A 27,965-nucleotide genomic window follows, 5' to 3' on the forward strand; every position below is an offset into this window, starting at 1 on the left:
AGAAACTTGTGTATAAAGAGAGAAAATAAACAACACATGGAGAGATAGGTGAAAATGTGATAACAACATCATCAAATATATATATCAAAGAGAAATACAATGTTTGCTATCACTAAGTGGTCACAAGACCGATGTACAATAATAATGTATCTAAAAGAGAAAGAAAAGAAAAGATACAAAAGTCCTCACTACATCCCTCATAAACAAAATCACTCCCCCTAACAAAAACGTCCTATGCTAATTCTCGATAGATACAGCTTCTATTAAGAGCTGTCGAGAATCACATATTAAATTTTGATAGATACATCTATCAAGATACCAGTCGAGTTTTAATGAACAGCACTTCTTCACTTAATTCTTGGATAGATTTGCATGGTTTTAATACTAGACTTGAACTCTTGTTCTTTAAAGTATTAATTAAACACATCCTAGATCTACCAAATTACAAGTAAAGTGCGTTTTGTCAAAAGATTAGCCAATACTACATGAAATATGTTCTAACAAGTTCTACATATGTCCTAACACATTACACTCTTTGAATCCAATGGTTAGATTTCAAATCTAAGGATGGTGCGTGATGGAAATGTGTTGTGTACCTGTATGGCTATGTTCACTCAATCTGACCATGCAATTGTTCTCAAATTTCACCAACATCAATATGTTACCATACACTTCAATCCCAATGATCAAGATTTGAATATGAATTTCACCAAGTCTAGTGGTCTGGGACCATCTATTAAGTTTGACCGGATTTGACCAACTTTAACTAAACTTTGACCGTGCCTTTCTCTAAATTCAATCATTTGATTGTGACCATAAAGTATTGACCCCTTGTGATAGATTAATTAATTAATTAGCCAAGTTGATTAGTTAATCAGATTAATATATAATATGCGTGGTAGCACAAACAAATCACCAATTAAACTAAGTATGCAGCGGAAAATAAATTGACACGATGATTGGTTTACAAATAGGGAAAACCTAAACGGAAAAAATCTCATTAGGTGATTTTAAGGTCACCACTCCGGAGAATCCACTAATATCAAAACAAGCGGTTACAAGTAAACGAATCCTAGTACCTTATACCAACCTACAATTGAACCCTTATCCCAATACCCAATTGGACTTATTCTGTAGTGACAATCTCTCCTTTTTAATGCACGGCTCCCAGTAAGTGACTAACCAATAGATGCGCGGATCCCAGTACGTGACTTAATTACCAACTTAAGAAATATATTGGCTGCAAAGTTCTTCAGTTCATCACATGATGAAGATCACGAAACTACTTGGTCACAAAACCTTAAAGTGTACAAACACAGCAACTTCTTCAAGAGAAAGAAGAATTAGGGCAAACTAGGTTTCTAGTCACACTTTTCTTCACACTTGAGGAATTGTGCTCTTATGCAACTTGTGTAACCTTTTACAGTCCTTAAAATAATCCTTATATATGTTTAGGGTTGTGAGAAAAGAAAGCCCAAACATACATTCACGGATTGGATGAAAAACAGCTCTAAAAAACTGAGTTTCATAAACTTCGATAGATAGCCATCTATTGAGCAAGTTGTCGAGCCACGAGTTTTAGCAGCTTTAAAATCTCGATAGATGCTAGTTGTCGAGTTTCAAAATCCTACATTTCAATACTTGATTCTTGGACAGACTTGTCTGACTTTAACACTTGAACTTGAAATCTCGTATCTTAAAGCATTAAACACATCCTAGATCTACCCAATTACAAATAAAGTGTGTTTTGTCAAAAGATTAGCCAATTATATAAAATATTGACATATGTCCCTAATATTGAATCACATATGTCCTAACAGTCTCAAATTTCACCAACACCAATATGTCACCATACTCTTCAATCCTAATGATCAAGATTTGAATATGAATTTCACCAAGTGCAGTGGTCTCAAGATTATCTATTAAGTTTGACCGGATTTGACTAACTTTAACTAAATTTTGACCGCGCTTTTCTCTAAATCTAACCGTTTGATTGTGACCATAACTTACTAGAATTAACATTTCATTACACTCTTCGAATCCAATGGTTAGGTTTCAAATCTAAGTGTGGCGCGTGATGGACATGTGTTGTGTACTTGTATGGCTATATTCTCTCAATCTGACCATCCAATTGGTCTCAAATTTCACCAACACCAATATGTCACCTTACTCTTCAATCCCAATGATCAAGATTTGAATATGAATTTCACCAAGTGTAGTGGTCTCAAGACCATCTATTAAGTTTGACTAGGTTTGACCAACTTTAACTAGACTTTGACCGTGCCTTTCTCTAAATGTAACTGTTTGATTGTGACCATAATTTACTAGAATTAACCTTTCATTACACTCTTCGAATCCAACGATTAAATTTCAAATCTAAGTATGGCGCGTGATATACATGTGTTATGTACCTGTATGGCTATGTTCTCTCAATCTAACCATCCAATTGGTCTCAAATTTCACCAACACCAATACGTCACCATACTCTTCAATCTTAATGATTAAGATTTGAATATGAATTTTACCAAGTCCAGTGGTCTCGGGACCATTTACTAAGTTTGACCAACTTTAACTAAATTTTGACCGCGCCTTTTTCTAAATCCGACCGTTTGATTATGACCATAATTTACCAAAATTAACCTTTCATTACACTCTTCAAGTCCAGCGGTTAGATTTCAAATCCAAGAATGGTGCACGATGGACAGTGTTGTGTAATTGTATGGCTATGTTCTCTCACTCCAACCATCTAATTGGTCTCAAATTTCACCAACACCAATATGTCACCATACTCTTCAATCCCAATGAACAAGATTTGAATATGAATTGGAGCATGACAGTCACATGCCATGTGGCCCCATGAAGATTCGGTTGTCCTTGTTCTCATAATTTAACCATTCGATTAAAATTATGTTCCCAAGTACTTCCTTTAAAGTTATGCTTTTCCCAAGATTACACATGAAAGTGACAGGAGTATTAGTTAAAAATTCTACCTTTAAAATTATATTTTTCATAAAAAATACTAATTTTTGAAAAATCATTTTTAAAGGGATGATACTAGTAGGTGATTGAACAGTGACTTTTACCCATTGCCAACGGCATGTAGCCTGTATGGGACAAATCTTTTTTTTTTTTTTTTTTTCCTTAAAATTTGTTATGATTTCATTAGTTTTAGAAGAAAGATTGTGGTTTGTGATTTTATTCTGATTGTGTTTGTTGTCCTTTGTAGCCATTAAGAAAAGGCTAAAATTTTAATATGCTATGCTAAATTTTAATACCATATCACTATTATAAAATAATAAAAATGTAAGTTTACTACCATAATAATGATTTTTCATTTTTTTTAAATTCTTTTACTTTATTTTCTTTACGATGATTATTTTTCTTTGTCAATTATATTTTTGTTGTCTTCCTATCTCTCTGTCAATATATATTAGTTTTTGCCCCCCCCTAAGAAGAATGTCTCCACCTAATGGACCACCACATCAGATGGTTGACTCAACTCCCATTTTAAGTGAGCAAGGAGCCCTTATTGCATCTGGTGAGTGAAGGTTTAATCTTTCATGTAGTTATCTTTGTTATTGTATAGACTTTGAATAAGTTACTTAGCCAAAATGTCACTAACTATGCTATCTTATTTTTCCTAATAGCTACTATGGCCAACAAACGGAAAAGAGATAGAAATCTATGAACCAAGTTTAAAAAAACTAAGGGAAAATGGACGCATTCCGATAACCATCCCTCCACTGGCTTAAGGACCTATTGGCGAAAATGCTAGTGTGTTTACAAGAAGGGTGGGCTTCATCGTTCGTGAACATGCAAACCTTAGTTATCAATCTTGGTCTAAAGCCCTAGAAGAACACCGACAAATGTTGAAGAATCGTTTGGTGGTAAGTTGTTACTACATAGGCTATGGTATTAAAAATTTGTGTAAAAAAATTATTGATAAATTTTTTTTTTTTTTTAATTATTATGTTTTAGGTTGATTTCATGTTGGACCTAAATCACGTTAAGGATAAGAAATGTATAGAGATTTCATTGTCAAGTACCTATAGTAATGTTCGTAGTAACTATTACAAGGACTACTTGAAATTTAGTACGGAGGAAGTGAGGGCCAATGTTCCACCAGATTTGACATAGGACAAATGGGATACTTTATGTGATTTATATGAGATAGACAAATGGGTGATAAATCTTGTTAATAATAAAATTTTAATAATTTTTAACACAAGTATATTTTGATATATTCTTTGTTATAATTGTTAATTCTCTTCGTTTTAATTGTTATATTTTTTTTTTATCTAATACTTATTAATATAGTTGTTAGTATCGTATGATACACAATACATATTGTATCATGAGTAAAATGTTCCATATTGTATCAGCGTATCATAAGTGCTCAGGAATCGTACAATACAATATGTGTATCGTATCGTAAAATTGTACGTATCATACAATACATAGACAAATGCTTTAAAATGAGATTTTTTGTTAAAATTTGTACTTTTATTTGAATCTAACAAGTTGTTAAACTTATTTTAAACAAAAAATTATTAGGTTACTTAATTTAACCTAATAAAATAACATATTCAAAAGTTTTTTTCCCTTCTATTTCTTCAACAAAATTTGGACTACATAGTACACACTCACACTTCACTTCAACATTTACAAATTTATTTTCTATACTATTAATAGGCCAAGAATGTATTGACCCCTTGGGTAAATTAACCAATTAATTAATTAAGTCAATTTAACATACGATACGCATGTTAGCACAAACAAACCACCAAATGACTAAATGCAGCGAAAATTAAATTTGACATGGGTGATTTGTTTATGAATGGGAAAAACCACCAAGGCGAAAAACCACCAAGGCAAAACCCCACCGAGTGAATTTAAGGTCACCACTCCCGAGAATCCACTATTATCAAAATAAGCGGTTACAAGTAAAAGAATCCCAGTACCTTATACCAAACTACAGTTGAACCCTTACCCCAATACACAATTGGACTTGTAATGTAGTGACAATCTCTCCTTTCAATGCACGGCTCCAAGTACGTTACTAACCAATTGATGCACAGATCCCAGTACGTGACTAACACAGCAACTTGAGAAAGATATTGGCTGCAAAGTTCTTCAGTTCATCCACATGATGAAGGTCAAGAAGCTCCTTAGTTACAAAACCCTTGGCATACAAACGCAGCAGCTTCTTCAAGAGATAGATGAACTAGGGCAAATTGTCTCTGGTCATAATATGCATGCAACCACAAGTGCAACAACCACAAGTGCAACAACCTTTTAACGGCCCTTAAAATAATTCTTATATATGTCTAGGGTTGTGAGAAAAGAAACCCTAAATACATAGCTTGGATATGCGTGAAAAACAGATCTAGAAATCTAAATTTCGTAATTCTTAATAGATAATTCTGTCAAGCTATCTATCAAGTTTCAAATATTAAATCTCGATAGATACATCTGTTGAGATATCTGTCGAGATTTAATGAACAACATTTCTTCATTTGATTCTTGGACAGATTTACATGGCTTCAGTACTTGGACTTGAACTCTTGTTCCTTGAAGTATTAAACACATCCTAGATCTACTCAATTACAAGTAAAGTGCATTTTGTCAAAGGATTAGCTAATTCTATATGACATATGTTCATAACATGTTCCATATTTGTCCTAACAATCTCCCCCTTTGGCAATCCATGATAAAACCACAACAAAAAAATGAAATATGAGAGAAGTCATAAATCACTCAACTCATAATCGCTTGTTAAACACAATAAAATCTACCATAACACAAACTCTTGAAAAACTTTGCAAGAAAAGAGTTCATGGCATGGAAGTTTTTGACAACCTGTATTTCTGAAACACTTTAAACAAAACTCATCACGGCATCTTAGTGTGAAACAGAAATAAAAGATTGCATACATAATAAGAAACTTGTGTATAAAGAGAAAAAAGAAACAACACATGGAGAGATAGGTGAAAATATGATAACAACATCATCAAATATATATCAAAGAGAAATACAATGTTTGCTATCACTAAGTGGTCACAAGACCGATGTACAAGAATAATGTATCTAAAAGAGAAAGAAAAGAAAAGATACAAAAGTCCTCACTACATCCCTCATAAACAAAATCACTCCCCCTAACAAAAATGTCCTATGCTAACTCTCCCCCTAAGTATATGACTACTCTCATACCTAAAACTACTCCCCCATTTTGTTACGAATGACAAAGGGCAAGTCACTGAGAAGCAGTCATCTCCTTGACACCCCTCATTAGCATCATCATCACCATTAGAGTTACCATCATCGCCCTCGTCCTCTGAGGCCAGTGAAGATGGAGATAGAGAAAGAGATGCAGTGAAGCCACCCATGATAGCCTGTCGTTGTGCGATACGACCAACATAGGTGTTCACCTAACACAACTCATCACTGAGAGTGTCAAGGTGAGGAGCATCCATGTTCTCAAGCTATGCCATGATGGCCTCTAGAGTCACACCACCCGCAGAAGAAGAAGAAGCGGAGGTGGATAGAGCGAAATGGGCTAGAGGAGTTGCCGTTTTGGTCCATGGCTACTTCGGTCGAAGCTGGGCCTCACTCCGTCGAACGGATACTGTGCTTATGGCACTCATGATGGAGAAATGATGAGACTCGAGATAAGAGACAGAGAAGTGGTGAATGATCTTCGTGATAGCAGAAGGAAAGATAAGCTTATCACGGGTCACTGTGTCTCTATAAACATTGATGAGAGAGAGAATGAAGTCAGAAAGGAAGTCTATGGTAAGATCCTCAATGAGGGAAAGAAAAAAGTGAGAACAAGGCTCAGTAATAGAGTTATAGTGAGACAAAGGATGTAAAACAAATGTTATCATCATATTAAGGAACCTCGGACCTTTTGCAAAACTCGAGCATGGAGTGTTTTGACGATCACCCCATAAAGACGGTGTCTCACACAAGAGAGAGGAGAGTTCGACTTTGGACACAGTAAGCAGACGAGAACAACTGGGGTAGTAAGGAAACTCCACCCTCGGAACATGTAGTACATCTGAGATAAGCTCCGGTGTGACTACAATACGTATACCTTGAACTTGTGTAACAAACCGAGGTATAGAGGTATTGAAACAGTGCATATTGGAGTAGAACTCCTGTATGATTACGGTGGGACAGCTCACGGGTATCTCACACAAAGATTCCCATCCCCGACCATGAATGACAATGGGTAGAGCAGTATCGGAAAAATTTGAGCGGATAATGTGGCATTCAGAATTAATTCCACGTTTGGAGAAGTTCTCCGAGAAGTCCTGACGGGCCTTCTCATCACGGAACCTGACATGAAGTTGAGTAGAGTCGGAAGAAGATGCCTCAAAACAAAGAGGGTTCTAGGACGAAGTAGTTTTGCGCTTGGGTACCATACGCAGACTATCCGAGAGAGAGAGAGACAAGTAGAAAAGCACCAATCAACATATAGTACCAAAAAGAAGGAAATGAAGGTACATATGCATAAATAATGCATGATCATGTGACATGCAACAAAAAGAACATCATGGGCTTAGCCCAATCCAATCCTACCAGCACACAAGGTTCCAACATATAAAACACACATCTAAATGCATGAAATATTGTGAAAATGCAAATGTGATGCAATGCAAAAGCTTATAACATCATTTAAGAAAAACCCAACCCAAAAATTTTAGAAATAACTCTTCAATTTCCAAAAACCCCAAAAAATTTTCAAAACCCAAAAATCTAGGTCTAAATGTATGAAATGCATGAAAAAGAGAGAAAAGTGAGATCATACCCGTTAAGAGAAGAACACTCTAGGCCGAAAATCAAAAGGGTTTGAGGTTTAGAGAAAGAGAAAAGTGTTTGGGAGGTGAAGAGACATAAAACTATCGAGAGATATCGAGGAAATGAAGTCTAAAATTATGTTGGATCTATATATAGAAAACACATCTTGATAGATTGAGGATCTGTCGAGCACTAATTCTCGACAAATGAATCTGTCAAGGTGCTATCGAGAATCTGTCGACGGCAAAATGCCTCGATGGATAGAGCTACTATCGAGAATCTATCAGCCAAACAAAAACTTTCTCGATGGATCGAGAATCTATCGAGAAGCTATTGAGACAAATTCCAGTAAGCCTCGATGGATCGAAGATGCGTTAAGATCTGTCCAATTTTATATTTCAAAAAAAAGTCAAGACAGTTTTGTGAGCATACATTAACACATGTATTTCTTGTAATGGCTAAATCACATTGTATCTGCACATGTATCAAAAGTAGCAAAGAATTTGCGTATTGTGTGTGAAAACATCGCAAGAGTGCATAAGTGTTTCATGTTATAACGATTTTAGATATGAGAAAATCAATGTAACTCACACATAATCATAACTGCTTGATGGAGATTATCATCATCAAGGTACATCATATAACTCCTACATCTCCTAGAAACACACTTGTAGCCATAATTAAAAACATTTTGATACTTTTTGCTTTTGATTATTCTTTGCATATTCTTTTTCTTTCAAGCATATCATGCATGGGCATATAAGAGAGAGAATAAATATCCAATTATGTTAAGCTTAAACATCAATTTTCCTATGCCAAAGCATATATATGTTATTCATGATTGGCGGGCTTTAGTGGTGAGATGGTTGTTTATGACTTTCTCTTAGGATTTTTTAGTCTTTCTCGTCAAAAAGAGTGATATGAGTGTTAAGTACAAGAGATTACTTAATCTTACTCATCACAAACACGAGCCACAAAGCTTACTTGCTTAGTTGTGCATAGAGATGCTCATTTAAGCTACAAAAGATATAAAGTTTAAAAAAATTCGTTTCAATGGCCATCCAAGGTACACAAGTACCAATGTACACAAAACACATTGTTTTTGTATTTTTCTGATTTTTCAATATTTTTTTTAATTTTTTTTATGAAAAACAAAATAAAGCAAAAATGAAAACAAAGAAACAAAAACATGTTAAACAAAGCATAGCATAAAACTAGACTAACTCAAAACACATAAGTAATGCACAAACAAAAAGAGAGGGAGAAAGAGAAAAAGTGACTAAATCACTTTGAACATTTTTCCTTCCACACCTTGGAAGAACCTTTCCATTTAGTGAAACCTTGATCTGGCGGTGAGGGGGAAGAATTGAAATTGTTCAAGTTCGAAAGGAACATGAGGGCCTTAAAAAGATCTCCAAGAGGAGCAATAGATGAAGGAAATTGACACTAGTTTCTGGATGAGATCATACTATTTCTTGGTTGAGTGGCTAACCACTAGTAGTAATTTGGTCGAGTATGTCCAGTAGTTCCACAATGATGACAGAGATGCTACTTCTTCTGTTTAGACTTTTGGTTATTACCCTTCTTAGCCCTAGGGTTTTTAGTCTCTTTCTTTTCAAGCTTAGGGGGTGTTCCTAGGATAGATTTACTATTGTCTATGTTCTCACTAGATAAAACAGTTTTCACATCATTATTCTCAGGTTCAACATTCTTAGCAGGTGAAACAAACACAGTAGTACTAGAAGAAGCAATATTAGAAGAAGAGAAATCATACCTTAAACTGGTTCGATCAGAAATAGATTTTTGAAAGCTAAGCATCTCATCAAGTTTTGCACTTGAAGTCCTTTCCAATTGAGCTCTGACTTGGAACAGCTCTGCTTCAAGCTTCTTGGTCTTCTCAGTCAAGAAATTGTTTTCAAACCGCAAAGCTCCAATGGTTTGATTAGCTTCATCAACCTTCGTGGAGAGCTCTTCTCGGTCAAGTTCCACATCACTCTACTTTTTGGTGGCCAGCCTATACAATTTCTCATGCTTTTCAAAGACCTTGTACAACTTTGCATAGGCAGTATGGATGTCATCCTGTTCATTCATTTTCTCAAACTTAGACTCCACCAAGTCCTCTTCTTCATCTACATCTTTAACAATCCCCTCAATAGGATTTACCATGGCAGTGAAGGCATTCAAGATTCCCTCGTCATCATTATCTGAATCATCCTCAAGCTTGGTGTCACTCAATGTAGCCGCAAGCGCCTTGCTTTTTCCAATGGTCTTGAGATAAGTTGGACATTCTTGTTTCATATGTCCAAAACCTTGACATCCGAAGCACTTTGGTCCGAAGGAAACAGTGTACTGACCGTCATTCCTAGCATCCTTCTTCCCTTTATCTTGGCTTATGAACTATGAAAAACTGGATTGTTTTTTATCCTTGTCAAATCCTTTCGCATTAGCATTCTTCATGAAATTTTTGAATTTCCTAATGATGTAGGATTTCATTTTAGAATCTTCATCATCGAAAGACTCATTGGTGTCACTGCTTTTTGCCTTCAGTGCCATGTTCTTGCTCTTGCTCGATTTCCCGATCCTAGACAAACCCAATTCATAGATCTGCAAGTTGCTAACTAGCTTTGTCAAAGGAATTTGATCAATGTTCTTTGATTCCTCAATGGCGGTGATCTTGGCATGGAATCTCTTTGGAAGAGATCTGAACACTTTTTTAACAATCTTGGGCTCAAGAATGGTTTTCCAAAGATTAAAGGCAGAGTTTACTATGTCCTTAAGCTTGACATAGAACTCATTGAATGACTCATCATCCTCCATCTTAATCTCTTCAAAGCTCATGGTAAGCCTCTGAAGCTTTGAATCCTTGACAGCATTGGTTCCTTCATAGGTTGTCTGGAGGGTAGTCCATGCTTCTGTTGCAGTTTCGGTGGAGGATATCTTCTTGAACTCCTCATTCGTGACCGCACTGAATAAAGCATTCAATGCTCTGCTGTTGAAATTAGCCACTTTGATCTTTGCATCATCCGAATCAGTTGGTGCTTCTTTTGGTTTAGTCCAACCAATCTCCATAGCTTGCCACACTTTTTTATCTAATGATTGTAAGAAATCTCTCATGCGTACTTTCCAGTATGCATAGTTAGTGCCATCAAATAAAGGAGGGATAATTAAAGATTGTCCTCTATCCATGACAAATAAGGGTCAATGGATCACATAGCAAATATTAACCCTAATCAGAGTGTGCCGCTCTGATACCACTTGATAGGCCAAGAATGTATTGACCCCTTGGGTAAATTAAATAATTAATTGGCCAAATGAATTAATTAAGTCAATTTAACATACGATACACATGGTAGCACAAAAAATCACCAAATGACTAAATGTAGCGGAAATTAAATTTGACATGGGTGATTTGTTTACAAATGGGGAAAACTATCGAAGCAAAACCCCACCGAGTGAATTTAAGGTTACCACTCCTGAGAATCCACTATTATCAAAACAAGCGGTTACAAGTAAAGGAATCCTAGTACCTTATACCAACCTATAGTTGAACATTTACCCCAATACACAATTGGACTTGTAATGTAGTGACAATCTCTCCTTTTAATGCACGGCTCTAAGTACGTGGCTAATAATTGATGCACGGATCCCAGTACGTGACTAGCACACCAACTTAAGAAAGATGTTGGCTACAAAGTTTTTCAGTTCATCCATACGATGAAGATCAAGAGGCTCCTTGGTTACAAAACCCTTGGCGTACAAATGCAGCAGCCTCTCCAAGAAAAATGAACTAGGGCAAATTGTCTTCGGTCACAATATGCATGCAACCACAAGTGCAACAAACTTATGACAGCTCTTAAAATAATCATTATATATGTCTAGAGTTATGAGAAAAGAAAACCTAAACATATAACTTGGATATGCGTGAAAATAGATTTGAAAATTTGAATTTCGTAATTCTCGATAGATACATTTGTCGAGCTATCTGTCAAGCTTCAAATATTAAATCTCGATAGATACATCTGTCGAGCTTTAATGAACAACACTTCTTCAATTGATTCTTGGACAGATTTACATAGTTTCAATACTTGAACTTGAACTCTTGTTCCTTAAAGTATTAAACATATCCTAGATCTACTCAATTAAAAGTAAAGTGCATTTTGTCAAATGATTAGCCAATTCTATATGACATATGTTCATAACATGTTCCACATATGTCTTAACAACTATGAATAGGATATTAATTGAAAATATAATTATTTTTTATTTTTGTCAGTATTATTATAAGTCCAAGAAACTAGAATGCCAAGAAGATTTTTTTTTTTTTTTAATTATTAAAATAAAAAGAATAAGAAGAGATAGTAAATGCTAATGACAATGAAGAAAATTTTAATGAAGAAATAAGTTTGCAAAATGATAAACATGATGATAACATTGACTTAGATAGGGTTGATTAGCCAATATGATGAAAATATATTATTATTTTTAGATCATTTGTAATATATTATTACTTTTGAATTAAAGCAATTTGAGTATGTTATAAACACATGCCAGTTTGATATATTTAGTTAGCTTGTTAAATATTATTACGTAAGTGATGAATAAATTAGTTACTAGTTAAATACATTCAAAATTTATAATGAATTATACCCTTTATATATGTATATCTATAATGTTTTATAAATTTTATTAAGTGTTTGTGTATCTTACGATACACGATACTAAAAAATAAAAAATCGATTCACAATACGATTCACGTTTTGACAACTATACTTATTAGGGTAAGTCAGAACAGAATAAGGAGAACAGAGGAAAGAACAAAATTGGCCACACTTGTGGATCCTAATCGTTTATTGCTTATTATGAAGAGGTTACAACAATTTAATTCTTTTTTATTTTATAATGATGCTAGTGTATATATGTTAATTTTATCTTTATTATATGCAGAAAAAACAAAGTGGCAAAGAGATTGGAAAAGTGGATTTTTATAAGATGACCCACATAATGAGAGATGGTTCTTTTATGACTACGATTAGTGAAGAAAAATACGTAATTAATATTCCAGTTTGATTTCATATAGATAATTTATAGAGTAAATTTTGAATTAATTGCATAAATTATTTAATAAAATTTTATGTCACCTGTGTAGAATCTAATGAAAGAAAACGTAGCTGATGAAGAGAATCAAAGCACTGAGGAGGAAATTTTTACAGAAGTGCTAGGGACAAGGCAAGGCTTTGTAAGAGGGATGGGGAAATTTGTGATTCCTACCCCAACCTCTTCTTCTCATTTGTGATATGAGACAAGCATGAATAGAGAGTTAGAAAATTGCAAGCAAGATTTGTCCAATGCGTTGCTGAAACTGTCTGATGCGGAGCAAAAATAAGGTGAGATGGATCAAAAATTGGTTGAAACACAGAAACAAGTGGCACAGTTACAGAGTCAGTATAAGGAACAAAGATGTCAAATAGCTGTATTGATGGCAAGATTTGGTAGCTAGTCTAAGGTGAATATTGTCCAATACAAATTTGAAAATCTTACATGGATGTGAAAAGTATTTAGTAAGCATTTTTGTCATCTAATTTAGTTGACCTTTACATTTTTTTATGCTTTTTATTTCAGGTCAAAATGTACTATGCTTGGGCTACTGATGATGTAGAGGGGAGATAGATTTTGTTGCAACAAGTTTCAGTTTGGTTGTATGTCTTTATGAAGAGTTTGTTATTACTTTATTAATATTTGAGAGAATAGATTGGAATTTAAATTATTTATATGATATTGAACTTGGGTATTGTTTTTCCTTATTAGTAGTTATTGCTTGTTCTTCTGATGGTTTCTCAGGTCTCTGCAATAGAATATAGCCCCATTCTACTTATAAATATTGATTCAAAGGCTTGACGCCCAATCCACTCATAAGCAGGACCTGCTTGCATAAACGTGAAGCATTATGAGTTGGAGGGGGAGTTCTGTGATGCGATTTACTTCTTGTAAATTCTAATTTTCTATCTCCATTATTAGAAGGTTTTCCAGCAAAATGATTACATAGTTCGTATTACTAGCATATATTATCTACTTCTACTCAATAATCTCCATTTTGTTCCTCAAACATTTCCTTCTCATCTTCCACCATTTTTCTAACTAAGCTACTCGATTGCATATTACTTTGTGCTTGACCATGACTTGACTCTTCTAATATACTTTTAAAAATCCATTTACCCCATTCAACAAAGTTTCCAAAATAACTAGTTGTTACATATAAGAAATCAAGTAGCCAATGTACTATAAATCAAATGACACTTCTTCCTTCCCCCATAAGAATAGGATGAAGGGTGAGATCATAGAATCAAAACCCATGAGCCATTTGAGTGTGTATATAAATTTTTTATTTAATATATTTTAAAATTATTTTTATATAATTTAATCTTTTTATATACATATACTATTTATAATTAATTATTTATACATATTTTATTACATTATATCAAGTAATTTTGTCCTATATAAATTGACCTTTTCGTGCATGGCTCTAGTTTGCCTATGTTGCTGGTTGTCCTGGTCTTTCTTGGTGTGTCATTGCATTGGTGGCTCACGGGTCCTACTCTCAGTTTTACATAGTCCAGCTTTGGCCTAGTTATTTTATAGCACAGGCAATTCTAAGGGAGATTCTGGCATTTTACCCTTAATTTTTAAAAAAATTGGCAATATGCCCCTGTTTGCAAACTATATAGGGGCGTGCCCCTGTTTCGATACTCGATTACCCTAAAATCGAGTTCAATTAAATACTCGATTCATAGAAAATCGAGTTATGCCCGATCAAACTTTAGAAAAAAAAAAAAAAAATTTGCATGGAACTCAAGTTTTAGGAAATCGAGTTCAATGCAAAAATTTTTACAACTATGATCACCCCATATTCAGGGAGTCCTATAGTGGCGTTTTTAATCTCTATAGTGACGTTTTAAAACCCTATAGCGGCGTTTTCCTGCAAAAAATATTTTATGAGTTTCCTCACCTCTGTTCAGGGAGCCCTATAGTGACGTTTTCAAGCCCTATAGCGGCGTTTTTCTGCAAAAAATTTTTATAAGTCCCCATACCAGGTTCAAGGAGCCCTATAGTGACGTTTTAAAGCCCTGTAGCAGCGTTTTGGAACTCGACTTCCGTAAAATCGAGTTCCATGCTTTTTTTTTTTTTTTTAAGTTTGATCGGGCATAACTCGATTTTCTACGAATCGAGTATTTCATTGAAACTCGATTTTAAGATAATCGAGTATCGAAACAGTGGCATTTCCCTATATAGTTTCGAAATAGGGGCATATTGCTAAATTTTTAAAAAATTAAGGGCAAAAGGCTAGAATCTCCCCATTCTCAAGCCCAAAGCTGGCTGAGGAAACTTACTTCTTTGGGGATCCTGATAATTATCAGTGACTTAACTAGAACTTGCATAATATACCTTAAATTCTTGGTTTATCTACCCTTTAGGTCTGATACTTATGTATAGACTACTTCCTACACCCCCCCCCCCCCCCCTCTCACCATTTTAACTATTTTGCATACACTTGAACATAGATTTACACATTCTTGTCTAGGCTGTCCCAAATAGTTGGTTTTGTTTGTTTAGAAGAGTAACAAAATTTGATGGCTATTTGGTTGATTGAAATTGCACATTTGGTATTATGTTGAGACGTTTCCTAAAAAGTATCTATGTTGATTGAAATTGCATATAGCTATGACAATTTATTTTTGCATTTTCTTTCTAATAATTGGTTGGGTTGCCATGGTTCATATTTATATTTTCTTTCTCTTGAAATAAATATATTCTTTAACATGCACATAGCACTAATCCAAATATATGTTTGTAAGGTTGAATTTAATCAACCATGTGTTGGCTTTATTCCGTGACATATTTGCTTATAATACAGCACTTAGAAACCCTGTATTTAGGTGGGAATCATGTAAGGGTAGTGTGTGAGAAAGTGTGAAGAAATGCTCAAGATTGTGCAGTGAAGCAGGGACTCGCGGCTGGATCTCGCAGGAGGCTCGCGGCTTGCAAGCCGCCAAAAGTTGCACGCGCGCAGAGCATGCAGGGGAGCTGAACAGTCATGCCAGCAGGAGCACTACAGGACAAAAATTCAAATTGGCCATTCAGTTAGCTCGCGGCTTGAACTCGCGACTCAGTCAAGTCGCGAGGTCAAGTCGCCAGCCAACCCTGTTTTGGTAAAACTGACTCTTCGCATTCCATTCTCACACCAGTATAAATACCCCTCATTCCCACAAAATATGTGTGGCTATTCAGAAAGAAAAACCCTAAGAGAGGTTTCTTCAAAACACCCACCCAATTAGAGAGAGCTACTCATTCTTAGAGAGAAATCTTTGTAGTCTCTTCTCATTCCCTCTCTCATTGTCATACCTATTGAGAGGAGATTTCTATCCAAACACTACCTACACCCATTTAGAGTGTCGAGTGTTTTTGGAGCTTTGGGAAGCATTGGAAGATGCCAAGGATGGCGGATGCTATGGATTATAGCGGAATCCGGTAAGCTAGAAAAGAAAAAGGTTCGGCGTAACCTCGTTAGAGCAAGAAGCTTGGAGGGCTTAGGTACATCGGGTAGATTAGGCTTGGAGGGTCTATTATTGTTCATGTATCCCAACTACATTTTCTAGTGGATTATTGACCGCTTGGAGGGCGGCGGAGAGGTTTTACGCCGAGGGCTTCGGTTTCCTCTTTGATAACACATCGTTGTGTTGTCCTTGTATTTGCATCTCTCTTCCCTTAATCTTTGCCTTTTATTTTTTGCTGTGGATGTGATTTTAGTTGGCTTAGATTGTTTACCAATTCTGTTTATAGCTTGTGTTTATTTTCCGCACACTTATTGTTTGTCATAAAGCTTGAATTGGTATTTTTGTTTTTGAGGGTCTAAACGTTCAAGGGTGTTTTATACACATATTGAATTTCAATGTTAAATATAATGTCAAATATACACACTTATTGTTTGTCATAAAACTTGAATTGGTATTTTTGTTTTTGGGGGTCTAAACGTTCAAGGGTGTTTTATACACATATTGAACTTTCAATGTTAAATATAATGTCAAATATACAGACCAAACTGTTCAACATTAGATTATATCTACTTAAATACAATTATCAAAAGTACAAGGAAATGAAAAATACATAATGGCAATGAAATTTCTAAGAAGGCGAAGGCTATTTAGGTTATTTCACTTGGTGAGGCATTCGATCTAATAAATTATTATCTGTTCATTCAGTTTCTCTATTAAAGTAATTGCCAACCGTGATCCATGTATCGATTGGTTAAACACGTACTTGAAGTCGTGCATTGAAAGGAGAGATTGTCACTACATTACAAGTTCAATTGTGTATTGGGGTAAGAGTTCAAATATAGGTTAGTATAAGGTACTGAGATTCCTTTACTTGTAACCGCTTGTTTTGATAATAGTGGATTCTCAGGAGTGGTGACCTTAAATTCACCCGATGGAGTTTTGCCTCAGTGATTGTCCCCATTCGTAAACAAATCACCTGTATCAATTTTAATTTCCTCTGCATTTAGTTATTTGGTGATTTGTTTGTGCTACCATGCGTATTTCATGTTAATTGACTTAATTAATTTACTTGACTAATTAATTGATTAATTTACCTAAGGGGTCAATACATTCTTGGTCTATCAAAAAGAATCAATAATATTGTTAAAGAGAAAGAAAATGTAATTTTATAGAACAAAATTGCTAAAATTAGTACACACATATATATAATAATATTTTATTTAAAACAATTTAGGGGGGCCATTGCCCCCCTTAGTCCAAGGGTGGTTCCATCCCTCTATATCATCAATTAATTTTGGAACATATTTTGCGAATTTCACCAGCATTGCCTCTCTTTACCCCAATGTTACTCATTTTAATCATGGACTTCACAAATGCCAAGTTAAAGCTCAGGCCCATTGAGAAGTGCTGGACAATGGTTTTTGTTGAAGTATCAGCCCACAACATTTGATCAGACTCAAGGATCCCTCGCCCATTTCTCAAATTTGTAAAATAAGAGGTGTCAAACCTATTTGGGCTACCAGTATCCAATGCAACTCGCTTAGAATCATCTCCATTTTGTGGGCAAAGTGCTCGTAATTGAGGAAGGAATGATGGATCGATGGCTGGGTCCATAGCACCATTCCCTACTTTAGTAAAATTGTACGTTCTGTATTTGAAGGATTGGCAAGCTGAAGTTCCTATGGTGTGTCCTCCTGTTAGAAATGACAGAAAAAAAAATGTTAGGTTATGTTGAAGTATTTGATGAAACAAAAAAATAAAATAAAATAAAAAATTGTAATAAGGGTCCATAGCATAAAACTGTAAAGGGTATATCTCTCTCACCCTCTTGTGTCATTTTTGTTTTCTTTTTTAATGATTGATTATTGCTATATTAATGCTTATTGTAATATATTTTGTTCACCATCAGTCCAAAACCTGAAAAAAGTGAGGAAGATAATTTAACACTTATCTCACTAATTAAGTGAGAAAGCACTCCGCAATGGGTACCACGGCTCAAAATGGAAGTTTTTTGTCTTCTTCTTTAAGACAAAAACTAAGAGATTCTTGTTACTAGACTAGTTCCTCATTAGTAAAGCTCAAATATAGTCTGTTAGTTACTCCTTGTTAAACAATATTACTCTCATAACAAAGGGATCTAACTGTGCAGTCAGTAGTATGAAATCCCAGAGGCTTTATACACACACAAAAGATTTAAAAAATTAATGTAACAAAAATAAAATTGATATCATTTCAATAACTATATAATAAATGAATGTTTAAATTACTTTTTTTTTTTTCCGTAATTTGTAACATGTCAATTTGTAAGATTTATATATTAAAATTTGTAATATCCTTAGCATTACCTTATGTGCGTATTATTTTCAACTTATTGATTTTTTTCTCTTTACCGACAATAATCACGGTTTCATTGTTTAGTAGCACTTCTCTTACTCACTTTCATTACAAAACGTCAAAACCTTGCCTGCTTAAGTCAAAGAAAAATTACCAGCGAGGGCCACAAGATCTAGAGTATTCAGACCCAAAGCAGAAAACTTTTGCTTTTGCATATCGACTGAGTCAGTGAATGCTGGCAAATTGGCAGTATCAGATGCCAATGAAACCCCCCCGTCTCTGCGTCCTAAGGGAACAACCCAACTTGGTCCATTTGTCTGCATCATAAGTCCCAAAGGAGGATTAATTATTAACCAAACTTTTCAAAGAACAGAGAACAAACACTATGTAAGTTCAAAAACGTGTACAAAAACACTTTTGAACGTTTAGACCCCCAAATTAAAACTTAATCAATTCAAGCAATATGTCAAACAACAAGTGTGCGGAAACTTAACATATGCTAACATACGAAATTGATTAAATACTATCTAAGCCATAACAAAATAAAATCCACAGCAGATAATTTAAAGACAAAGATAGAGGAAGGAAGATGCAAACACAAAGACAACACGCGATGTGTTATCGAAGAGGAAACCGAAGTCCTCGGCGAAAAACCTCTCCGCCGCCCTCCAAGCGGTAATCAATCCACTAGAAAATATAGTTGGGATACAAGGACAGCAATAGACCCTCCAAGCCTAATCTACCCAGTGCACCTAAGCCCTCCAAGCTTCTTGCTCCAACGAGGTTGCGCCGAACCTTTTTCTTTTCTAGCTTTCCGGATTCCGCTACTACACCGTAGCATCAACCAATGAAGATTGGCTCCTTCCTAACTGCTTCCCAGAAATCCAAACGACTGTCTCACAATGAAGATGATGGTGAGAACCAGGTCTGGTATAATGCCTCTCAAGGATTCAACAATGGAGAGGAAGAGAGATGAGGAATTTGAAGAGATTCTAAGGTAGAGATTGTGGGTGAAACAATCTGGTTTTTCTTTAGGGTTTCTCTCTCAAAATTCTCTCTGGAAGCTCTCTTTCAATCGTGGGTAATAGGGGTATTTATACTGGAGTGGAGAGGAATGTGAAACGTCAGAATTCTACAAAACAGGGGTGGCTCGCGGCTTGACCTCGCGGCTTGACTAAGTCGCGAGATCCAGTCGCGAGATAACCGTATGCCAGTTGTCCTGTTTTGTCCTGTAGTGCTCCAGCTAGCAGACTGTTCACCTTCCAGCATGCTTGGCACGTGATGTTGCTTCTGGCGGCTTGAAGCCGCGAGTCACCCGCGAGACCCAGCCGCGAGACTCTGTTTTCTTGCACACTCTTGAGCAAACTTCACTCTATCTCACTCCCTACCCTTACATCAAACCCACCTAAATACAGGGTTACTAAATGCTGAATTACAAGCAAATTTGGCACGGAATAAAGCCAATTAGATGGTTGAATAAATTCAACCTTACAATTTCCCCCTTTGGCTATTCCATGACAAAACCCTAAAACAGACTCTAGACTTAACATGTGAGTTGGGAACAGTTGAACAAAACTCACTCACACCTAACTCTAGAAGCTGTGAAGCACTTGAATCATATGAACATAATACTCCTGAAACACAACAATACACCATGATCATTGTAAGCAGAAAATTATAAAATGCATATGAAGCAGGCAATATGAGATCAAGCAAAGATGGAGTTAAGAAACAAACCATGACTTGATCAACCAAGTGAACACCACAAGGTAGTGATCACAGTGCTCATTCACACTTGGAATGAACACAAGGACATACAAGTTAACAAGCATAAGGCAAGACACTTGTATGCTCAACACTCAACCAATGCATATCACACAAGGCATATGCATCTAGGAACAATCCTACAAGGGCACAAGAGTGACAGTACATAAACCAAAATGCATAACATTTAGATTAAAGTACTGATTTCAACATGCATATAGGCTGCATTAAGCAAGGTACATACCATTAAGCCTACAAACTATGCAAAACACATAAACCCTAAAAGCTTACATAAGCACATGGGTACAAACACACACACATCCTGAATAACATCATCAAAATATATTAAACTTTAAAACAAGAGTATAAGTTAAGAGTTAGAAACAATACACCAAAAACATAGTGTATCAAACCCATAAAACCAATAAACTTAAAAACATAAATGTATAAACAAAGTTTTAGAGTATGACATGACTCCCCCTCAACACATTACTCCCCCTTAAGGGCTGCTCTTCTGCTTCTCAGTCAATCACTAACAGAAACATCTCCCCCTTTTTGTCAGGAATGGCCAAATGGTCAGTGTTCAGGCTGAGTGGTGAAGCTGTCAAGTTTTGCAGACAAAACATCAATCTGATCCTGCATAGCTTTCATCCTCTCAGAGTGCTCAGTCTGGACTTCTCTGATCCCATCAAGTCTCTCCAGAATGATTTGGAAAGCATCTGGAGGAATATCTGAAGAAGTTGATGCTCTGGGTCTTTTGCCACTCCTCCTGGGTGTTGAGGTTGATGCATGCCCTGCTGCCTCTGCTTCAGTCTCCATTGGGACACCTTCACCTTCATCACCTTCATCTTCTTCTTCTGGAAGTCTGACACTTATTCTTTTGCATGTAAGTCTGTTAATAGCTGAAGGTGTGGACATGGGACTGATGTCTTGTGGGATAGGAACACCCTTCCTTCTAAAAATCCTCATAAGCAAACTAGGAAAGATCAGTTTTGGCCTAGAGGTTGTTCTTGTCTCATCCACAATGATGTCATATATGTGGGAACTTATGTCTATGAAGTTCTTTTCTTTGAGATCCATCAGAAAGATTGCTCTAGCACAATTGATGGTAGTCAACTTCTTAATTGGATAGAGGTTAAACATCATGATGATTGTTAGACACCTCATGTCCACTGGAAAGGCAGTGGTATTCAAACATTTTCCTTCTCTCTTCCCACCTAACCTTTGTTGAACTGTGTCAATGGACACACTCCTATCCTTGAAGTTGATAAACTCCTCATCATCTAATCCTTCAAGTCCTAGTGCATCATCTATAACATGAGCATCTAGAATGAATTCTTTCCCTCTAACCCAGCAGCTTAACTCATTCTCTTTTATCACTGCATTGGAGTAGAATTCCCTAATCAAGGGTTCACAGACTACAGGGAAATCACTCAGAAGTTTTTCCCATCCTCTACCTTCAAAACAATCTGGGATAAATGTTTGTCTTAAATCCTCCAAATCAACAAATCTTTCTTGGATAATTCCTGCACTCAAGAAGTTATCTCTGTATCTTTCAAAGTGATGAACTGATCTAAATAACTTAGAGTCCATCTTCAACCTTTTGTCACCCTTCTTAGCAGAAGTTTTCTTCTTGGGAGGTGAGGGAGCCATCTGTGATCAAGCAGAAAAGGCCACAACAGTACAGAGCAATATATGTGTAAAACAAGTCAGTCCCATGTAATTAACAAAAAGATATCATCCATACAAATGAACTTGAAGCATTTAAACCCAAGTTACTTGGATCAATCTCATGGAAAGATAAGCCTAAGATAGGAAATACACATAAAAGCATCAGAAAAAGAAACTAACTTAGAGGCAGTTATAAGTCCATGAGACAAAACTGGAAAATGATATGACACAGAAACAGCATTGTGTATCACACATATGCTCCCAACAGATCAACACAAAGGAGCAGGCATATTTAGCACAATAAACTCACAACCCCCAAAAAAAATTGAAACAACTCAACAGCTCAAAGATCAGTGAAAGACAAGGAAACACATAGCTAAGCACACAATTAAGAGAAATAGTGAAACAACTAGTAAGACATCATATACTAGCAGAAGCATACGCAATCTGAGCAAGAGCAAAGAGCAAAAACGAAGCACAAAACCATTTCTAAACTGCAAGAATATGCAAAAAATCAAGGGGAAAAACACAAAATCAAGTAGAAAAGAGTGTAGAACAGAAAACCCATACCTGTGACTTGAAGATTTTGAGCTACACAAATGCAACAATGGAGATTGGAACTGGGAGCACGGAGTGGTTGGGAGGAAGAAGATGAACAGACACAAATATTCGAGGGAAAAACTGAAACAAATTTTAAAAACTGCTCTTATTTCTGCCAAACACGCGATTTTCGCGACTAGAGTAAGTCGCCACACAGTCGCCAGATCAAGCCGCCAAAACACTCAAGAACAAAATTTTGAAAAATTTTTCTAAGTGTTTTTCGCGACTGGAAGGTCTACCCGCGAGTGAGTCGCGAGCTGAGCCGCGAAAATCTCTGAGTGAACCTCGCGACTGGACCTTCCACCCGCGAACAAGTCGCCAAAAATGACCAGCGAAGGTGCGACTGACGCTCGCGACTTGACACACCCGCGACAGAGACGCCAAAACAGGGCAAAACTGGCTTTTTGAAATTTTTCAGATTTTTCAAACAAAATACTTTCCAAAAACACCTAAAACACTCAAAAATCTTTTTGTGCTTGAATTAACAAAGATTGAGCATGTGAAAACACATTTCATCAAGTACAATCACACAAATGAATATGGCATTTATTGAACATAAACTTGTGTGTTGTGTGTGGATATCAACAATGAGATAGTCCTTCGTCTAATGTGAAGCTTCAATGATCAATTCAACCAAGGCATACACAATTAGCACTAGATCATGTGACCCATCTCAATTATAGAAGTATGTATATATGACCTCCCACAAGACTTGATAACATGATTTGGAGCTTTACATTTGACTCCACTTTCAATCATAACAATTGATCTTTTTGATCTTTTGAGACGATCACCTCTCATTGTGAGAGTGATATATGATATTTCACTTTAATGAATAAGCCTTTGGCTTTTTGAATAAACAATCACTTCAATATATGGTCGCTTACCCTTTTTCCTAGTCAAATACTAGAATGTGCGACAGACTTTTGCAGCTCAATATCTCTTTTCATTTGGAGATTTACATTTGGTGAGCTCTTTTTAACAAAACAAAAATAAAGAGTGGGAAGATATATAGACACAAGTCTATGCAAGTCTCAAGATCAACAAAATCATTCACTAATCATTCATGACAAGTTTGAAGATCTATTTACAACAATCACAAAGATTTCCAGATTTTTCCCACAGAGATATACGTGCATGAAGACAAGTAATGTTCGAAAATGCACAAAGCCATTAGCACAAAGGTACAAGACAAAACAAGTTTTGAGACAAAATCTCAACAAAGTCAATCAAGCTTTTTGATTTTCTAATTTTTATGTGGTTTTTGGATTTTTGACACAATAAACAAAAAGATTGATACGACAAACTTAAATAAATTCACAAGAAGACAAGCAAACAATCAAAACAACAAAAATAGCAAGCAACACAAACAAACATAGTCACAAAGCATGGGAAGTATTAATGCATGGACATGTTATAATGCTTATGCATGAGTACCCTTATTCACCCTCACGTCACTTGAGTTTGGGGTGATTTCCTTATAGGATTGGGTACGGGAGTTAGGGCTATCAAACCTTCGTGAGAAGCTTTCCAAGCAGTTGGTGAAAGCACCAATCATCTTCATCACGTTCATCATTCCGGGATCACCATTCTAATCTCTAGATTGATCTCCAGCCCAAATTCTCCTATCATTTCTGGGTCCTCCTGACCTTTGAGGAGTTGCACTATTCCTTGCTTTCAACTTTTGACAATTCGGTCGAGTATGCCCTTGAAGTCCGCAATAGTGGCACACATAGGTTCCTCTAGGACCTCTTTGTGGTCGAGGACGTGACTTCGCACGAGATTCAGATCTGTCTGCAAACTGATTGCGAGGATTTGACATCCGTTGGTTCACCAAATTCTTCTTCTCCTCCACCTCAAGCTTCTCATCACTAAGGTTAGCCACAACTGGAGCTTCAGCCTTTACAAACTTCACTCCTTTACTAACATTTCCAGACGAACTCCCTCCTCCGGTATATCCCAATCCGGACTTGTCTGAAAAGTTCTTTTGAGATGAGATAACTTCATCAAGCTTCCTGGTGGTCACCCTCTCCACTTTAGCATTAGCTTGCACAACCTCACTCTCAAGAAACCTTACTTTTGTGTAAGCTTCGGACAACTCTCCATTCAGAGTTTCTATCTCGCATTTGGCCTCCTTATATCGGATTAGGAGACTTTTGTAGTCCTCCTCAGCCTTCTTCATTTTTCTCACAGCTGCCTTGGCCACTCTTGTGTATTCCCCGGACTTCTCCAAGAGTGAGTTATACTTCTCCTGAAGATTCGCTGTGCTACCATCTTCTTCAGCATCCGATTCTTCAATAAGTCCTAGTGATTCATCATCACTATGTTCTCCGAGGTCTTGCACAAGCAGATTCAGCTTCTCTGAAGACTCAGCATGAGCAATAGTCATAAAAGCCGAATAGTTCCCCTCACCATCACAGCTCTCTTCAGATTCTGAGTCAGACGAATCCGAGTCACTCAAGGTCGTGGCATACACTTTACCTTTCGATTTTAAATAATTCGGACATTCCTTCTTGAAGTGTCCATGCCCGTTACACTCAAAACAAGTGACACCTTGTGTAGGTTGGGATTCTTTTCCATCTTTCCTTTTGAAATCCCTTTTCTCCCTTCCAGAACTTTGGAATCTTCTTTTATCATCAAGTTTGCCATTATTTTTGAATTTCAAAAACTTTTTGAAATTTTTGACAAGGTATGCAACATCTTTGTCAATCACATCTTCTCCCGATGAGTCTTGATCTTCCACCTTCTCATTAATGGTCTTTAGAGCAAGGGATTTACTCTTCCGTTGATTGGGCAGCGACATTTCATAAGTCTGCAGAGAACCGATCAGCTCCTGCACTTTGATGTCATCGAGGTCCTTACTCTCCTCAATTGCTGTTACTTTAGCTCGAAAACTTTCCGGCAATGATCGAAGGATCTTCCTTACAATCTTCGAGTCATCCGTTTTCTCCCCCAAGTTGAATTTGCCGACAACCACTTCATTTAACTTCCCATAGAAAGAGTCAAAAGACTCATCCTCACTCATTTTGAGCTCCTCAAACCGAGTGGTCAGCATTTGTAACTTGGTGTCTTTCACTTTCTTCGTGCCTTCATAGGTAGTTTCCAAAATCTCCCATGCTTCTTTGGCCACGGTAATATGAGAAATCCTGTGAAATTCATCTGGAGACACACCACAGAAAATAGCATTGAGTGCTTTACTGTTAGCATTAGATGCAGCAAGTGCTGCCTTATCCCATGTGGATTTTGCTGCTTCTGGTTTGGTCCAACCAATCTCAACAGCATCCCAAACGGATTCATCAATAGAACACAGAAAAGCTCTCATTCGAACCTTCCAAAATGCATAATTACTACCATCAAAATATGGAGGTGCATTTAGGGATTGAGACCTATCCATCTCAAAAGGGAGTCAAGGATCACACAATGGTAATGAAACCAATATCAGTGTACCCGCTCTGATACCAATTGTAAGTTCAAAAACGTGTACAAAAACACTTTTGAACGTTTAGACCCCCAAATTAAAACTTAATCAATTCAAGCAATATGTCAAACAACAAGTGTGCGGAAACTTAACATATGCTAACATACGAAATTGATTAAATACTATCTAAGCCATAACAAAATAAAATCCACAGCAGATAATTTAAAGACAAAGATAGAGGAAGGAAGATGCAAACACAAAGACAACACGCGATGTGTTATCGAAGAGGAAACCGAAGTTCTCGGCGAAAAACCTCTCCGCCGCCCTCCAAGCGGTAATCAATCCACTAGAAAATATAGTTGGGATACAAGGACAGCAATAGACCCTCCAAGCCTAATCTACCCAGTGCACCTAAGCCCTCCAAGCTTCTTGCTCCAACGAGGTTGCGCCGAACCTTTTTCTTTTCTAGCTTCCCGGATTCCGCTACTACACCGTAGCATCAACCAATGAAGATTGGCTCCTTCCTAACTGCTTCCCAGAAATCCAAACGACTGTCTCACAATGAAGATGATGGTGAGAACCAGGTCTGGTATAATGCCTCTCAAGGATTCAACAATGGAGAGGAAGAGAGATGAGGAATTTGAAGAGATTCTAAGGTAGAGATTGTGGGTGAAACAATCTGGTTTTTCTTTAGGGTTTCTCTCTCAAAATTCTCTCTGGAAGCTCTCTTTCAATCGTGGGTAATAGGGGTATTTATACTGGAGTGGAGAGGAATGTGAAACGTCAGAATTCTACAAAACAGGGGTGGCTCGCGGCTTGACCTCGCGGCTTGACTGAGTCGCGAGATCCAGTCGCGAGATAACCGTATGCCAGTTGTCCTGTTTTGTCCTGTAGTGCTCCAGCTAGCAGACTGTTCACCTTCCAGCATGCTTGGCACGTGAGGTTGCTTCTAGCGGCTTGAAGCCGCGAGTCACCCGCGAGACCCAGCCGCGAGACTCTGTTTTCTTGCACACTCTTGAGCAAACTTCACTCTATCTCACTCACTACCCTTACATCAAACCCACCTAAATACAGGGTTACTAAATGCTGAATTACAAGCAAATTTGGCACGGAATAAAGCCAATTAGATGGTTGAATAAATTCAACCTTACACACTACACCGAAATACAAATGCATACATTGTTCTATTTTAATAAAGTTTTCCTTCAAATCAGTCTGAAGGACTTTCCTTTTACCAATTAACATGGTCATTCATAAAACCATTTACGTGTATCATTTAAACAAATCACATAATCTATTAAATAAATCATGTAACAAAATGTACACATAAATGATTTTATCATTTACCAATTGGCTAGAAGAATTTACTTTTATACTAGTTTGGAATTTAACTTTTTCCATGTGATAACTACCAGAACAACAGAATCACGGGCAGCAAGGGCAAGAATATCAGCACAAGAGACAATGCCAGGGCATGCAGCTTCAAGTTGTGTCTTGGCATCATCAATAACTTCATATCCTCTCAGTGATAGGTTAGGAACAGCTGTTCTTTCAGTGTTAGACCCTGAAATAAGGATAGAAGCATCACAACCCTGCACAAAACAGTCATGAAAAAGCATCCTCAACAATCCAGGAGCCACAGTGGGATCAGAACGGAAATGAGATTGAACTGTTGAACGAACAATTGATTCAACTAGAGGACACGAAGCGGAATAAAATCCAACTATTGTGCATTGGCCATGCACCAAGGCAAGCAAGAGAAACGTAAACGAAATCCATATATGGCTGGAATGTCCACTCGCCATTGTGACCAAAGAACAATGACA

At 36.6% G+C, this 27,965-nt stretch overlaps 1 protein-coding gene across 1 annotated transcript; it reads right to left on the reverse strand.

The window, feature by feature from the left end:
- Positions 1-17,636: 17,636 nt before the first annotated feature.
- On the reverse strand, positions 17,637-27,944 carry LOC115969418 (cationic peroxidase 2-like). The gene is made up of 3 exons (XM_031089056.1): positions 27,552-27,944; positions 18,841-19,003; positions 17,637-18,046 (listed from the first exon to the last, which is right to left on the reverse strand). The coding sequence occupies exons 1-3, from the start codon at positions 27,942-27,944 to the stop codon at positions 17,637-17,639; spliced, it is 966 nt and encodes a 321-aa protein (XP_030944916.1).
- Between the last annotated feature and the right edge of the window lie 21 nt (positions 27,945-27,965).

Source organism: Quercus lobata, chromosome 11 (assembly GCF_001633185.2).
Source record: "Quercus lobata isolate SW786 chromosome 11, ValleyOak3.0 Primary Assembly, whole genome shotgun sequence".
In the NCBI taxonomy this organism is placed as follows: Eukaryota; Viridiplantae; Streptophyta; class Magnoliopsida; order Fagales; family Fagaceae; genus Quercus; species Quercus lobata.

Bases quoted from the DNA above. Each gene is read 5' to 3' on its own strand.
- LOC115969418 (XM_031089056.1), bottom strand. From the start codon at position 27,944: ATGGCGAGTGGACATTCCAGCCATATATGGATTTCGTTTACGTTTCTC. The intron at 19,004-27,551 runs GTAGTTATCACA...CTTATGATGCAG, and splicing joins CCCGTGATTCTGTTGTTCTG to ACAAATGGACCAAGTTGGGT. The intron at 18,047-18,840 runs GTAATTTTTCTT...CATTTCTAACAG, and splicing joins AGATCTTGTGGCCCTCGCTG to GAGGACACACCATAGGAACT.